The 17,100-nt window shown below is 48.2% G+C and overlaps 1 protein-coding gene across 37 annotated transcripts in view; it reads right to left on the bottom strand.

The window, feature by feature from the left end:
* Positions 1 to 17,100, bottom strand: part of Cacna1c (calcium voltage-gated channel subunit alpha1 C) — a 752,474-nt gene that overhangs the window by 18,095 nt on the left and 717,279 nt on the right. For all 37 annotated transcript variants that reach the window (XM_023723811.1, XM_023723805.1, XM_023723803.1 and 34 more), the window contains 5 exons: positions 9,126 to 9,291; positions 8,491 to 8,618; positions 7,414 to 7,510; positions 5,316 to 5,418; positions 182 to 283 (listed from right to left, as the gene is read on the bottom strand). In XM_023723811.1, the coding sequence (XP_023579579.1) occupies positions 182 to 283; positions 5,316 to 5,418; positions 7,414 to 7,510; positions 8,491 to 8,618; positions 9,126 to 9,291 (596 nt within the window). The remainder of the gene's footprint in view (positions 1 to 181; positions 284 to 5,315; positions 5,419 to 7,413; positions 7,511 to 8,490; positions 8,619 to 9,125; positions 9,292 to 17,100) is intronic.

Consider the following 17,100-nt stretch of genomic DNA (forward strand, 5'->3'; position numbering starts at 1 on the left):
TTTTTTTTTTTTTTTTTTGCGGAACCGGGGATTGAACTCAGGCCCTTGCGCTTGCCAGGCGAGCGCTTGCTCTGCGCCATCTCCCTGCCCCTCAGTATGTCTAAAGGAGCCGAGCGGAGCTCACAAGGCAAGGCGGAGAGCCCGCAGGAAGCCACGGCGACTGCGCGCCCGCGGCACTTACCGCCGGCAGGGGGCACCACCTGGTCCAGCAGCTTCATGCTGGTCCGCTTCCAGATCTTCTTGATGATGGCGCGCAGCTCCTCGTTGGCTTGTTCGAGGTTCCCTGAGGGGTGGGAGATGCCAGGCTGAGAACATTCCTGAGCCCCAGGAGTGCGCTCCCAGGAGCTGGGTCTCTCTGAATAAAGTGAGAAGTCACTTGCAGTGGGCTTGGGGAAGCCCCGGTGGTGGCCTCTTCCCACGCGCCACCCTCCTGTGGGCTTCACTCTCCTCCTTCCTGCGTTTCCCTAACCTTCCAAGTTCCCGCCTCCTTTCCATCCCCTCCCCACCTTACGCACTTCCCTTCTTTTCTCCTTCTGTCCTGTGTCTGTCTGAGGCCACTTTTCCCATCCTCCCCACATGTCACTCAGGCCGCCTTGGTGTCCCTTTGCCTCACCAGTTTCTCCCAGAGTCTGTTGGAGCTAAAGAGCCTGCTGCTGCCTGGCCCAAGCTGCACCCCGAATGCCTGCAGCCGCTCACTCAGCCCTGCACCCATCACCCTGCTGGGAGCGCCACGAGGCTGCTGTCCACGGGTGGCACTTCTTGGGTCTCTCTCTGGGTGGCTGCAGGAACACGGGTGGCCAGAGGGAATGACAGCACCCAACCCCGGCCAGTATGTCTGTGTCTAGGAGACCCTGTCCCTGAGTCTCCACAGGGAGAAGACAGCAAAGTTTAACACCAGAAGCAGAGATGCTGGCTTCCGTCGCTCTGGATTTTGTTCGGGTTTACCCTTTCCACGGGTAAAACAGGCTTAATTAGATGGCTGTGCCGCATAGCCACTGGGACACTGCCCTTACTGTGGTGGAAGAGAAAAGCTGAGACGGACAGCTATAAGAGAGGATGTGAATGTTCCAGGATGCTTCTGCGTCGTTCCGGGAGTGGATGGGATGATGATCTCAGCAGGGCTGACCTGACCACGAGAGCTCTTTGAAAGTGCAGAGCTCTCTCCAGCTGGGGCCTTCATGGAGAAGTGGTCCCGGAGCTGAGTGTGGTCCTAGCCGACAGCTAGCAGGAAGATGAGGACTGAAGGCCCGTGACGATAGGAAATGAATTTTGCCCACCACCGGGGGGAGCCTGGAGGTGGCATTTTCCCGAGAGCCTCCAGCAGGGCACACAGCCTGACCACTCCTGATTTTGGTCTTCTGAGACCCTCAGCAGAGAACAGCTATTCTGTGGCTGGACTGACACCTTATGGACGGCCGAGCTCCTACCTATATGCTGTCTAGAGCTGGCAAGTCTGTAGTGATTTCCTATGCAGCAGAGGAAAGCAATCCAGGTGATGCCCACGGGCAGCCCACGGCGAGGCCCTAGGGCACAGGGCAGCGGGTCCTGTGCGGATGGCCTGAGTTTAGCTGCAGCTGAGGCCACTCAGGACAGCAAACAGAGGTGGCAGTGGAGCAATGAGCCCCTGAGTTCTGTGTCTGCATATCAGGTTGGAACGGTAGCTGAAGCCGGAGGGCCCCGCAGGGGCATCACAGTGGAGGCCGCCGAGCCTACGGCAAGAGGCCTCACGCAGATCATGTCACAATTCACGCGCAGCTGGAACTGTGCATCGTGATCGCAGAGGAAGTAGGGCCGCTAGTCAGGGTCAGGCCACACTGGACTAGGCTGGCCCCGAGTGGGATGTGAATGGTGTTCTAGGAAAAGAGCAGCGCATGCACAGGAACGGCCCTTCGGAGAGGGAAGCAGAGGCCAGAGTGCTGCAGCTGTGAGCAGATGGACAGGAAGCAGAGCCTCCGGCCCCCATAGGCTTGGAGGGGGCCTGGGGCAGACCCCACAGCCTCCCGAAGGAGCCAGCCCTGCCTATACCCTGCTTTTGGATTTCTGCTCTCCTGAGCCATGACAGAGGAACTTTCTTTTGTTTTAAGCCGCCTAGCCTAGGATCATGCGTTACAGCAACCTAGGAAACACCTGTATCTTCTACAAAGGTCTTTCATAGTTTGGGAGGGCCTTCATGACTTCTCATAATGATCTAAGCAACTGTAGACTTTGTATTTTGAGGAATTTCTTTTTTTCTTTTTTCTTTTTTTTTTTTTTTTTTCTGTCTTTTTTGAGACTGGGTTTCATTATGCAGTTCAGGCTGACCTTGAGCTCACTTTGTAGCCCAGGCTGGTCTGGAACTCCCAACTGTCCTCCTGCCTGAGCCTCCCGAGTGCTGGGATTACAGGGGTGTGCCGTCACATCTAGCTCATGTATCCTTATAATGATTTATGAGTTGTGGATTTCATCTTCTTTCCAGGCCTTCGCTTAGTCTCCGAATAATCTGTGCAACTGTGGATTTCCTATTTTTTTTTTTTGGGGGGGGGGTGACTATGTATTCTCATAGTGAGAACATGCAACTGCGGACGTCGCATTTTGGGGAGCCTTCATTTATTATTTGTTTTTTTTTTTTTTTTTTTTTTTTTTTTTTTGGCAGAACCAGGGATTGAACTCAGGCCCTTGGGCTTGCCAGGCGAGCACTTATCTTACTGAGCCATCTCCCTGGTCCCTTCATTTATTATTATAATGATCCATGTAAATGGATTTCATATCATTTTGAGGCCTTTGCTTATTCTTAGAATGATCTGTGGAACTGTGGAACTTCATTTCATATCATCTAAGTACAGAAGGTATCTCCCGGGCCAGGGAGATAGCTCAGTAGAAAGAGCGCTTGCCTGGCAAGTGCAAGGGCCTGAGTTCAATCCCTGGTTCTGGAAAAAAAAAAAGAAGAAAGAAAGAAAGAAAGAAAGAAAGAAAGAAAGAAAGAAAGAAAGAAAGAAAATAAAAAGAGTATCTCCCTTCTGTTTTCCAGAAGAGCTGTTGCTTGGTGCTGGGCTGGGGGCGCCTCTCATTCTCTGAAGTAGAGGTGGATTTCTCCCCAATCCCTCGCCCTCACGAAGCCTAGGCAGGAGCACTGATCTGTACCTTACCCTCACAATTCTGAATGCTGCTTCTCATGTCTTTCCAGCTGCCTCTGAGCGCATGCCTTATCTGTCCCACTTAGAATTTTTGCAAGTTCTCCAGGTCTGGGTGTGCTGAAGGATCCCCTTGAGTCCAGCACTATAGGCCCTTTGCAATGTCATTGTCTTTAAAGAGACTTTCTTTAGTTCTTGATGGTAGGTCCCAGTGGGTGGCATCTTCCCTTTTCTCTAGAATCCCCATTTTCTCAAGATTGGCTATTGGTCACTGAGTAATTGAGTCCCTTTGGTTTCCTTGCCGGTTTTTACAGTATTAGGGATAGAACTTCGAGCCTCACGCATGCTAGGCAAGCATCCTGCTGTCCAGTTCATTCATGTCTCGGCCAGCCCCTTTGGATGGCTGCCAGCTATCAGCATTACTTCACTCCAGTTTGGCTGGCTGGACATTATATCTCCTTCACTGCTGGCTCTTGGCTTCCGTGCAGTTTTGTTCCTGTGACACCAAAACCTTCACCCTGGATTTACATGGAACTCTAAGGATCACACATGTTCCTTCGAGCAGCTGCTATGCCTTTTCTTCTTGGCAAAGGAAACCCTCCCCTTAAACACAAATAAAATATTCATGATAGAAAATTTGGAAAGTAACAAAACCAAGGAAGAAGGTCTCCATCACTGCTGAATGTACTATTCAGTGATGTTCAGTGTTAATATATTAACAACATTCCTTGCAATTTTCTTCTATGTAATGTCAATACACATGCATTAAATAGCTATCTAATTCTTTCGGTGTTATAGATAGGCCTATTCGTGGGCCGGGGAGATGGCTCAGTGGAATAAGTGCTTCCCTGGCAGGTGTAAGACCATGAGTTCAATCCCCAGTTCTGTAAAAAAAAAAAAAAAAAAAAAGAAATAGGCCTATTTGCACTCATCAGATTGACTGTTGCCTTGGCAGCTGATGCTGATTTTTAGTCTTTGTTGTCTTTTTAGTTTAACAACAAAACCTGACCTATTTATTATTATTTTTTAATAGATTAGCTTGTTATTGGAACATACGTTATGCTGGCCTGGGTCTTATTTCTCTTCAAATTGTTCTGTTATTCTCTGGAAGGATTTCCCTGGAAGATGGCCCCGCCCCTCTCTGGGTTATTCACTGAACTGAATTCCCAGATGTCATTACCGTTCTTAATTTTACAAATGAAGAAACTGCAGTGAGAGGGCCTAAAGGCCTTGGACGTGTGTCATCACCGAGAGCTGGCAGTGTGTGCAAGCCTCCCATCTCCCGCCCCTCCTGGGACCAAGTTGGGGACATGGTTGGCAGCCTGAGGCTCTGAGGCTGAAGTGTAAGAAGGAGAAAGAACAACATGTCGCTCCGCGGATGTGCTTTCGTCAATTCCTCTACTTGGCCAGTCATCAAAGCAGCTGCCACAGAGTACGGGTTCCTGAGCCACACCTTCAGACACTCCGATTCTTAGAGGTGAGCTTGGGGCCCAGTGTCTTGAACACGCCTGTCAGTGGACTGTGAGGCTGGTGGTGCCTTGACCACAGTCTAAGAAATGCTCTCCCAGGCGAGGAGTGGCAGGGTCTTCTCAGGTGCATTCCACATGGCCTTTTTCCGAGTGGCACAGGGACATTTGTCATCATGAGGACAGCAGGTGGCCACCTATAGGCACCTTGTGCCAACCAGAAGGGGCTCCTCTGCTGACAGCAGGCTGAGTCATACAGTGCTGGCGGACCTCAGCCCTTTCCTGGCAGAGGGTCAAGCATCTTGTGGCAGGTGCGGCCTGCACAACCACACGTGAGGACCTTTACCCTGTCACTATTGGTCACAATGTCCCTTTCCTAACATAGGTTCTTTAGTTTTAAATTGGAGCTGAGCATGAGGGCCAACCCCATAGCCATTAAAAATCTCTTGCGTTGGGGCTTACTTCTAGAAGCTTATGAGTCAACCCCTTTTGTACTCAACTACACCCTAAGACTTCAACATAGCACTCATTAATTTCTAGGGTTGGACAGAAAGCAAAAGCTCAGAATAAGGGCGCGAGAGGCAAGGAAACAATTTCAGATGGAAAGAAAACCTAAGCAGGCCGAGAGAGCAGTTGGCACGTCCTGCTGCTCAGATGCTGAGACAGAGAGCCTGGTCCCGGGGCAATGTATGGCTGCTGAGTTCTCTGGCTGGCCCGGGGGCCCGCAGATGGCCCTTACCTTCCGTTTTGATCCTCAGGGCTGTCCTGACCAGGGCAAACAGGGTGGCATTGAACATGACCGTCCCATCGCTGTTCAGAGGCATGTTCATGGAGACTAGGCGCTGGAGAGGGGGAGGCAAAGCCAGGGATTAGGGCAGATGGTTCTACTGAACTTCCAGGGGAGGATGCTGCCAGGGCACCTGGCAACCCGTATGGGTGCTGCTGGATGTGGGGTATGCGTCACTGTGATGTACTGAGATACGGGCAAATCTGGGCTGTGCTTCATGACTCTCATCACCCCCAAGGGGGGAAGAGATGGAATTTGTCCTCCTCAGATGTGCTCCCCCAGCAGCAAAAGCTCTGCATGCCAGGCACTTTCTGGGAGCCACCTGCAGGATGAACTTCATCCAGGTCCCAGAGGAGGGATGCAGCAGGAAGTTTTCTGCAAGAGGCACAGCACACCTTGTATGTGTACTGAAGAGTTTACCTCAGGATCCAGCCACGTTAGAGGCTTCTCCTCCCTCTCCCACTCATCATGCACTTCCATGGCCATGGGCCTGAGGGGGAGCCATGAGCCCCATTAGCACACACTGGGGTCTCCAGGAAGGGGAGCCTGGGGCTCATGACAGAGTCCCCTCTAAAGGTGTGGTCAAGGGTACCATTCCTCAGCTCACATGGGGTCCTCCAGTAGTCCTGATGCCAGGCAGGGCTGTACTTTTCCTGAGACACAGGGTCCTGTGGGTCTCATGGACAGGACAGAGCGAACTGGCAAGCAAGATGGCAGCCTGGCTGGAGGTCGGCCCTCCGGACCACACTCCTCTCCCACCTCATTTCCTGCTGTGCTTTCACCTTACATTGATTTAAGCTTGTTCTGGGCCAGATGAGAAGAGTCCCGCAAGGCATAGGCTCAGCCTTCAGATTGTGGCACCACAGTAGGGGGAGGGTGGAAGCTGCAGGCAGTGGGGTGGGGCCTCGGGCAGGAAGCTCACTAGGGGTGACTCTTGTAGGAGTCCAGCCCCTTCCTGGTGCTCTCTTCGCTTCCTGGTTACCATGAGGTGAATGGGCCGCCTAGGCCTCACTTTCCTAGTGGTGTGCTGTGCTGCCACAGGCCCCAGTTCACCACGGCCTAAAGTCTCTGAAACTGAGCTGAACTACACCTTTCTTCCTTGATTTCTCTTGGATATTGTCAGAGAATGGAGAGCTATTTTCCCTATTTTCTATACCTTTGGAAGTCCTCTAAAAGGTTGTGGTTTTTTTTTTTTTTTGGCTGGGAGGGGGCGGGATAAAGTAGAACTAAAAATGAGAAAAACCTGAGTAAAACAGCATTAAAAAAAAGGTTCTATTGTCCCTCAAATTTTCATTTTCTATGACTGGATTGCACATGGACGGAATCTCTTCTTTTAAACAGCTCTCTGGTCTCACTCCCTCCAGCCCCTTCTCACTACTGTTTCAGCAGGGCGTCTAGAATGGTGGGAAAGGTAGAGGCCCAGGACCTGAGAGAGAGTGTGGAGTGACACTCCCTGGGGACTGTTGGCAACAGGGCTGAGCACAGGGAGGCTTGAGGGGCGCTGGGCCCATAGGTCAGGGCCCACCCTCAGGGTCACACCACAGTTGTGTCTAGCAGAACCTAGTGTGTTTGTCTTCACCTATTTAGGGTCAGAGACTCATTGAGGAATCTGATGAGAGTGACAGAGCCTCTCCTTGGTAAAATTGATGTGTGTTTAGTGATCTGCAAAAATCATAATTTTAGGGCTTCTGTGATGCCCAAAACCAACAAGTGCCCTCTCTGAGGACCCCTAGTTCCAGACCACCCACCCCCGGCTAGGAAGCCTGCAGGGATGGTGCAGCCTAATGGGCTGAACAGATCCTTTATTCAGACAGGGCTTGTGGCTCAGCGGGACGAGAGACATTCAGCCCGTCGTTTCCTCACAGAGTCTGGGAACTTGGACCCAGAAGGATCCCTACAACGTAACCTGGCACAGGATCATTTCTGTGGGTGCACAGAATGTTTCCTTTACTCCCCAACGGGATCTCAGGCCTGGCCAGGGTCATGGGACAAAAGCGCATCCTGCCTCCCATATTTTCTCTTCCTCCTGTGAACCCAGGTCATTTCTTACTTTGCAGGCCACGCGATGAGGACACAGCTTCCCAAAACCCAGAGGAGGCTGAATCCGTCGGAGGAGAGTGACCACATCCAGGTGTTTGATACGACCTCTAGAGGGGAAAGGATAGGAGGGGAAGCGCGTCAGAGCTCTGCCATCCTGCCAGCAGCCAAGGGGGTCGGGGAGGTAGGGCCACCTAGACAGGGGACACCAATTGACCAGCCCTGCTGGACCCGCTGGTACAGACAACAGCATTGTGCAGCAAAGCTTCAGCACCAAGACACACAACTGTCTGTCTGTATGTCTGTCTCCGTCTCTCTGTCTGTCTCTGTCTCTCCCACTGAGCTTCTAATGAATGATTTTCTGCCAGTTCTATGTACAAGTTGGAAGGGATTTTAGTAGTACAATTAAATTCTCAATCTGTAATTGTTGCTTTGATCAACTAACCATCTGACGATCAGTAAATGAGGATATCCTCAGATCTGAGTTCTGGAGAGGGGCTGAGGTGTTCTTGGCCCTGGTGGCCTTCTGTACATTCTTATTACTTATTCCTTTTTTTTTTTAAAAATTATTTATTTATTTATTTATGTGTGTGTGTGTGTGTGTGTGTGTGTGTGTGGCCAGCTCAGCCCACCAGGGGGCGGGGCTGGCTGGCATGTGGTGCTGGGGGATTGAACCGCAGTCCCTGTGCTTTGCTAAGCTTGTTCTAAGTAGGTGCTTTAGACCACTGAGCCATCTCACCAGCCCCAAATCTTGTTTTTTTTTTTTTTTTTTTTTTTTTTGTTGGCAGAACTGGGGATTGAACTCAGGCCCTTGTGCTTGCCAGGCAAGCATTTATTCTACTGAGCCATTTCCCCACCCCTATTACTTATTCCTGACAGGAGCATCTCTGGTGCTTCCACTTAATTGACACGGTGCTGCTTGGTTAAAGGTCCTGGTCCCCTCACAGCCATTCCCTGCTGGCCCTGGGGCACATGGTTCAGTGTTTCCAGCCATTCTCCCATAGGGACCTGTCCTGGACCTTGCTACAGGTGTGGTCACCCCTCCCCCCACCCCCCAGCTTGGAGAATCAGAGTTCTCCAGAGGACTTACTTGGCTTCAGGGTCATATTCTGCCCAGATTCTTTTAAATTCATCTAGATGGTGGGGACCAAGGATTGACCAGTCTCTCGTCAGGTAGTCAAAGTTGTCCATGATGACAGCTACGAAGAGGTTGATGATCTGCAGGGAACAGTTCAGACACTCAAGACTATGCCCTTGTCACTCAGCCCACCTTGCCTGCCAGTGGTTAGGCCCAGCCCAGGCCAGGATTTCTAAGTACTAGTGACATGCTGGCATTTGGAACACAGCCCCTAAACCTTGAGTCTCCTGGACTGCTTCTCTGGACACTGCATGGGTTAAATTCCACTCATGGGCCACATGACTTCCCTCAACTGGAGAGGGCTGTCAAGGACAGAGTGGGGCTCCATCTGTCACTTTTCCCTCACTTCTGTAAGATGCCCAAACCAGGTAAGTTTCCAAAAGGATTTCACACATCTCCTTTGTCCTTGGGGACACACCACTGTGACAAGAGCTAAGAGCGGATAGGAAAGAGGCTGCCAGCTGGCTCGCTCTGGCAGAGGACGGTTGGACATTGTTGCTACGGTCTCTGACCCAGGCACCAGGGCCTTGGGCTGCCCTGAAACCACACACTCCCGCCCTGTGTCACCTCACCCCACTGCCACCTACCAGGAAGGCACAGAGCATGTAGAAGCTGATGAAGTAGAAGACAGCGAAGCTGCTGCCACAGGGCGTCTCCCCTTCCGTGCTATTGCTGGGCTCAGACTCTGGGGCACACTTCTTGCCTGGCATGCAGGCCAGCATGATGTCCTGCCAGGCCTCCCCGGTGGCACACCTGCAGCAGAGAGGCAAGAGACCCCACACCCATGCAGCAGCCTCGTGTGCAGATACGTTCACTCGATATGAAAATGTGTAGTGTTGCTTTAAGTACTCTAGAACTTTTTAATTTTTGTATTTATTCTTTTGATACTGGGTCTCACTATGCAGCTCAGACTTGTAGTGATCCTCTCGTTTTCAGCCTACCCAGCACTGGGATTACAGGCATGTATCACCACATCTGGTTTCGGGGCCCACATGGTGTGCCTGCGTTCCAGGGCCAGCTCAGCAGGCAGTACCGGGGGTCGAACTCGGGCCTTTGTGCTTGCCAGGCAGGCGCTTAGACCGCTGAGCTATCTCCCTAGCCCCGAATGCTCTAGAACTTTAAAGCAACAATAATACATTGGATCCTGTCTACATGCTTGCAGCAGTTCACATTTTAACTGTGATACAAGAGTGTGCTCTACGAATATACCATTAGAATTATTCACCCTCTTGTTAAAGAGACATGTACATTTTTCAGTTTTTTCTTTTTTTTAAAAATTTATTTATTTATGTGTGTGTGTGTGCGCAGCCAGCTCAGCCCACCAGGGGGCGGGGCGGGCTGGCATGTGGTGCTGGGGGATTGAACCGCGGTCCCTGTGCTTTGCTAAGCTTGTTCCAAGTAGGTGCTTTAGACCACTGAGCCATCTCACCAGCCCCACATTTTTCAGTTTTTTTCCACTCTTAGGATTAGCACTGCCATAAGCCCACATTCTTATCGTGGGTACTGGGCCAGAAGTGAGCTGCGAGGTGCAGGGCTGGGCTGTGGGTCTTCAGGGGTTGTGCTCCGTGTGCTGGGCCAGCAAGCCTGGCATCATGGTGGGGGAAGGACGGTGCTACCCCTGGCCTCCGCGTCGCTATGACTGCCGCTCAGCTGATGGTGGTGAAGCACTAGTTCACTGCTGGTTTGGTTTAGTTTAAAAATGATCAGTGGCTTGAGAATTTTGATTTTATCTTCTGTCAAGCAGCGTATTCATCTTTATTTTGTTGTTCACTCAGAGATAGTCTTGCGTTCATTTGTAGGGCTTTTGTACTTTTTCTTGCTGCTCCTCCGTTAGTTATGTGCACTACAAGTATCTGCTCCCAGGCGGAGGCTTCTCTCTAGTTCTACTTACAGCATAGCTTGTTGAATTTGAGTTTCAATTTTTTTTAATGTATTTGGTTGTTGCAGTTTTACCACACAGCTTGGACTTGTGGTTATCCTCCTGCTTTCAGCCTCCCCAGTGCTGGGATTACGACGTGTGCCACGATGCCCGGACGCTGGCTGACTCAGTTTCCCCCAGGGATGGGGCTGGCACGGCATGTGGTACCAGGGACCCAACCGCAGTGCCTGCGCTTGCCTGCGCTTGTCTAAGCAAGCATTTTAGTCTGCTGAGCTATCTCACTGGCCCTGAGTTTTTAATTTTAATGTGGTCAAATTTATAATCTTTTACTTTATATTTTGTGCTTTTAGTATCTCATTTAAAAACCTCTTCCCCGGGGGCTTGCCAGTTAGCACAGGTGTTTAAAGGGCTGCTTGGGGAAAGGCAGTCAGGCAAAGGGGACTGAGGTTCCATCCTCAGCTCCACAAGCGGCACCACATCCGCCCTTAAGGCAGCCTGAACTGGCAAAAAAAAATCATAAAAACTCTTCCCCTATCCTAGGACATTTAAGTTAAGCTCCCCTTGGTTCTTCCAAAGCATTTTTTAAAATTTTAATTTTAACTTGATTTTAGTACAAAGTCTACAGGGTCTCACTCTACAGACTGGACTCATAGTGATCCTCCTGTTTTCAGCCTCCCAAGCGCTGGCATTACAGGCGCGGGCCACCACGCCCAGTCCTAGTCGCAGTCTCAGTGTGCCCTGGAGGTGGGGCCGGCACATTAATTCCGTTTTGTTTCTCATGCTAATTCACTAACCTGGAATTTGTTTTGGTCTGGTCTGAGACAGAAGTATGCTTGTATCTTTTCCTGTAAAGATAACCAAGTTTTTCTTGTTTATTAAATAGTGCCTGTTTACCTACTAGTTTGAAATATCTCTTCTGACAGTAATTATGTTTTTACAGATATGTGAGTCTTGTGTTAGACTTTTCACTTTTTTTCTTTGTTCTGTACTGGGAATTGAACTCATGAACTCACGCATGCCAGGCAGGCGCTGTGCCACGCAGCTATAGTCCCAGCCCGACTTCTCATGCTCTCCCGTAGGTTTATGTGCCCGTCTTGGTACCCATGTGCCACACTGTCCTGGTTACTTTATTATTATTATTTATTTATTTATTTATTTATTTATTTATTTATTTATTTATTTATTTATTTATGTGTGTGGCCAGCTCAGCCCACCAGGGGGCGCGCTGGCTGGCATGTGGTGCTGGGGGATTGAACCGCGGTCCCTGTGCTTTGCTAAGCTTGTTCTAAGTAGGTGCTTTAGACCACTGAGCCATCTCACCAGCCCTGTCCTGGTTACTTTAGTTCACAGCAGTTTGCCCTCTCACAGAGCGTGGGTTCTGGCTTGTTGTGCTTCACCATTTGTCTGCATTATTCATTTTCTTTTCTCATTCATAGACATGTTGCAATCAGCCTGTGAAGTCTTATGAATAATCCTGTTGAGAGTGCTACTGGAATTGCATTATGACATACAGTATCTTGGTGTTATGGTTTGTGTCTGGTTGTCCCCCCAAAACCTCATGCAGTCATGGGGTGGCTTCTAGAGTCTGTGATTAATTCTTGATCCAATGCTGGGATTATGGGTGTGAGCGCTACACTTGCTCTGGAGCAGATAATCTGCATAGATTTGTAAATTTGCCCTGACAAATTTACAGGACATATGAGTGACTGATTCATTGATGGTTTGGCAGAACTCATCAATAAAAATATTAGATGGTGGCCCTTTTTTTTTTGTTGTTGTTGGTTGTTTTGAGACAGGGTTTCACTGTATAGCCCAGGCTGACCTCAAACTTGCAGCGATCCTCCTGTCTCAGCCTGCAGAGTGCTGGGATTACATGTGTGAGCCATAAAGCCCAGTGGGCCTTTCTTGGGGCTCAAGTTTTGGAAAAGAGGCTTATTAGCCACCACAGCTGCTGTTCCTCCCTTTGCTCTTTACTGCTTTCTGAAGCCATGAACAGCTGCCCTTTGCTGCGTGCCAGTCTGCTCGGAGCCAGCGGAGTATGGACTGAAACCTCCACTAACTGTGAGCTAAATAAATCTTTCCTTCCTTATTTTGGGTGTTGGGTATTTTGTCCCAGCAATGAGGAAAAAGTAACTAAGACACTTGGGGAATCATGACAAATTTATGATAAAAATCCTCCGTGAACATGGTCCATCTATCTATTTATGCCTTATTCAATATCTTCAGTAAAATTTTATAATTTTCCCACAGACACTTTTTGTTGCATTATTTCCTGGTATTTTCTTTATCTCGTTGTATATTTATATTTATTTTTTTTAAAGGTTTTTTTTTTTTTTTGTATTTTAGGGAAGGGTCTACAGGGTGTTCAGGGTCTCACTACTAGATCTGACTTGTAGTGATACATCTATTTACAGCCTCCCAAGTGCTGGGATTACAGGCACGTGCCACCACGCCCAATCTTTGTTGTATGCTTAATTTGGTACAGGGTGTTGCTAAACAGCTTGGAATCAGTGATCCTCCTGTGTCAGCCTCCCCAGCACTGGAATTATAGGTATGAGCCGCCATGCCTGGTTTCTCATTGTATATTTAAAATGGTACAGTTTGCTAGACTCTGGTGTGAGCCTGTCGTCCCAGCTACTTGGGAGACTGAAGCAGGAGGACTCACTAAGTCCAGGAATTTGGATTTAGCCTTGGTAACATATCAAGAGCTCATCCCAAAATAAAAAAGGGTACAGCTTAAAGTTATACCAACTTGCTACGATGTAGAAGAATTGATACTATGTACAGATCTGTTGAACTCTCTTCTTAGTTTATCAAGTTCTCTGTAGTTTCTTTTGCCTATTTTACACAGGCAACCACTTTTTGGCTTTTTTATTTTTTATTTTTGCTTTTGCTTGGACTCTTATCCTTTCAGTTATTTTTTTTTTATCACATTGGATAAAATCTGCATTACAGTGTTGATGACAAAAAGTGCTAAAAGCCTGCCCATTATATCAACTCACTGGTTACTCCAAGTGCAAGGGGGTGCTCTTTTTCTCCCCAATTCCTGGTCTTATTTATTGTTACCTGGCTGCTAGTTGAGTTGCTTGAATCTCCTACTTAACCAGGCCTGTGGTCTTCATACAATGACAGTTATGTCTACACATTTTTATTTCAACTTCTTGCTTTTTTTCTCTTTTTATTCGTATTAGGTTTATTTTTATCTTCTCGGATGAGCAGGTCAACTTTCCTACTACTTTCTGTCTCTGACAAATTTACAGAACATATGAATGACTGATTTATTGATGGTTTGGCAGACCTCACCAATAAAAATATTAGCTTTTGGGCCTTTTTTGGTTGGTTGTTTTGAGACAGGGTCTCACTGTGTAGTCCAGGCTGGCCTCAAACTTGCAGCAATCCTCCTGCCTCAGCCTCCAGAGTGTTGGGATTACATGTGTGAGCCACAATGCCCAGTGGGCCTTTCTGAGGGCTAAAGTTTTGATTTGCTTTTCAGTTTCTCTTACAGGTAACATTATTTATTGACTTAGAGCATTTTCAATTTTATAATGGCTCCAACCAACATCTTACTGAAGGCTGTTTTTCGCTGAGTAACTTTAAAATAAATGGCAATGTTTATTTATTTTTTTATTAGTACAGTTCATGTTTATGGGATATAATGACTACGCATTGCAGGAGTTTGTCAGTTACAGAACACATCTTTTTTTTTTTTTTTTTGAATGTACTTAGTGCAGGGACTATAGGGTCTCATTATGTAGATTGGACTCATAGTGATTCTGCTGTTTTCAGTCTCCCAAGCGCTGGGATCACAGGTTTGTGCCACCGTGCCCAGTCTCACTTATAGTCTCAGCGCACCCTGGAGCCAGGGCCAGCATGGCACGGCACGCTGGGGATTGAACCCTGGCCGCTGAGCTCTGCCTGAGCAGGCAAGCGCTTTGGTCAGCTGAGCTAGCTGGCCGGCCCCGCACAACACATGTTAATCCTTCCTGTCCCCCTTCCCCTCCAGTCCTCCCTGCTCCCTCCAACTCTTGTTCTTCCCAATCAAAAAACTCCATTTCCACTTTTCTTTTTGATTCTCTTTTTAAAATCCTTTCCCCTCCTCTTCCCATCTCATGTTCCTTTCCCATTTGAGAAAGATCTCCTTGATCCCTATTATCTACTCTTTATTCTGCTCTTTATTTTATTTTATTTTTGAGACAGGTCTCACGATGTAGCCCAGGCTGGCCTCAAACTTGCAGCACTGGACTTGCCTACTCCTCCTAATTGCCGGTACTACAGGTGTGCACCACTATGCCCAGCAATTCGGCTCTGTATTTATATTTTGGGTGTTTCATAGAAGATAAACCATGTGATATTTGAGGTGTGCGTATCGGATTTATTCCACTTAACATCATGGTCTCGAGGTGTACAATCTGTGACAATCCAGAAAAACATTTCACATCTATGACAATGTAAATAAGCATTTGTATTTGTGAAAGTTTTGCTTTATTTAGTTTTGGTATGGGAGATTGAACTCAGGACCTTGCACTTGCCAAGCAGGCATTTACTCAGCTGAGCAATATCCCCGGCCCAGTTGTACTTTATGTTTAACCTATTCATTTAGATTTTTTTAAAAACATCATTTTTTGTTGGTGCTAAGACAATGGTTTAATTTTGGCAGATCTGTGCATACGCATGAGGTACGTGGATCCTGCGCATCCTCCGTAGCTCCCGGCGTCCCGCCCTTCTGGTTTCACAGTTCTTTTGGGAGCCAATGTGGGTCATCTATTTTGCTCACTTCTGCCCCCGTGGCCCACCCTTGCACCCTTCCCCCAACCCCTTCCTCTTGGCTAACGATAGTGTCCTTTCTGCTTTCTCATTATTGTCCCTGGGGACACATTATTTTTGTCTTTCTGTCTGGCTTATTTCTGCCAACATGGTGGTTTCTGGATCGGCCCGTTTGCTTGCAGATGACAGAATTTCATTCCTTCTCATGGCTGAGAATTTTGCTCTTTCACTTCATTCTTCCTGCTTGCGTGACATAAACGAATATTTTGTCCTCCACAGTGGCATCTTCTTCATTTATCAATGTTTTTTTAGTTAACGAATTCTAGGATTTTTTCCTCAATGCATTTTTTGTAATTCATATTTTTCTGTATAAAAATACTTTAGATTTTCAAATATATTGACATAAATTGCTCATATTTTTCTTGTGGTTTAATTTCTTTTTATTGTTTATGGTCTGATCTGATTTGTTACTCTTAGGAAACTGTACTTTTGACTGGACTCAGTCTCAGAGGTAGACAGTCTCCATCTCTTGGCAATCTGTTCAGGACATTTTTCCTTGGTCTCCTTTGGCCCCTGGCCCTAAGTCAAATATATTTTGGGCTCTTGCTTATTTTTCTCCGTGTGCTGTTTCTTTAGGGCAGTTCTCCAGTGTCTGTGCCTCAGGACCCCTGAGTAGCAAGAAGCTGAATTGTGGGCACCTTGGCACCAGGTTTCATCCATTCTTCGTTCAGGGCTTTGCTGTAATTCAGACCTGGAACTTCTGTCAGAGGCCCACGTACGGAAAGCTCAGTGCTGCTACTGAGATGTTGTTATGTTTGTGTCTAGTTATCCCCCCAAAGCTCATGCAGTTCCTGGGGCAGACTTCTAGAGGCTGAGATTAATTCATAATCCAATGCTGGGATTATGGGTGAGTGCTGCTGGGATTATGGATGTGGGTGGTTCACCTGCCCAGGGGCACATAGCCTGGGTGCAGTATAAGAAAAGAAGAGAGGCTTATGTTCTGTCTCTGTCATTGTTGCCACTGCTCCTCCCTTTTTGCTTTTGCTGTTTTCCACTGCTATGAACTGCTGCCCTCTGCCATGTACCACTCTGCCTTGGAGCCAGCTGAGTATGGACTGAAACCTCCACAGCCTGTGAGCTAAGGAAGGGGCTTAATGGACCGGAAGTGTGCTCTGGAGTGCGGAATCGGGATCCTGCCCCGTCCTTGCTGGTTTTTTGCCTCTCAGCTGCCATGCCTTGCACAGTTCTGCTTCTCCACATGCTGATGCCATGAAGCAATAGAGGAGAACATTCATGGCCTGAGACCTTTAAAACTGTGAGCCAAAATAAATCTTTCTTCTTTATAATTTTTTTTTGTTGTTGTTGCAGAACCAGGGATTGAACTCAGGTCCTATGCGCTTGCCAGGCAAGCGCTTATTCTACTGAGCCATCTCCCCGGCCCTTTATAAATTGATTTCCTCAGGTATTTTGTCACAGTGAGAAGAGACCTAACAAACGCAGGCTTCCTCGCAGCACACTGGTGGACACCTTGTTCTTTAGAAAGATTGGGAAGGTTTTGGATGCTGCTAGCTCTTTAGGGTCCAGGTCATGAGACATGGTGGCATCAGGAGCATCCTTCTCCCTGCTTTTACAGTGACCAGAGAGAGGACATTCAGATGCAGTGTGACCCCGAGCGGACCACGACCTGCTTTCTCCAGGCTCAATGGTCTGTGACAGAAAGGCGCAGGTGCACACAGCCACACTTCACAGGGAAGCTGCTTGTCTTTCTCCCCAGGAGTCAGGTCACATGACCCTTCATCTTTTATCCAGATAGCCAGCAGCGTCTGTGGCCGCATGCTTCTCATAAAAGTACAAAGCTTGTATTAATTTTCTTTTTTCTTTTATGTGTTTAGTACAGGGTCTACAGGGTCTCATTACAC

Source organism: Octodon degus, unplaced genomic scaffold (assembly GCF_000260255.1).
Source record: "Octodon degus isolate 3935 unplaced genomic scaffold, OctDeg1.0 scaffold00104, whole genome shotgun sequence".
NCBI lineage: Eukaryota > Metazoa > Chordata > Mammalia > Rodentia > Octodontidae > Octodon > Octodon degus.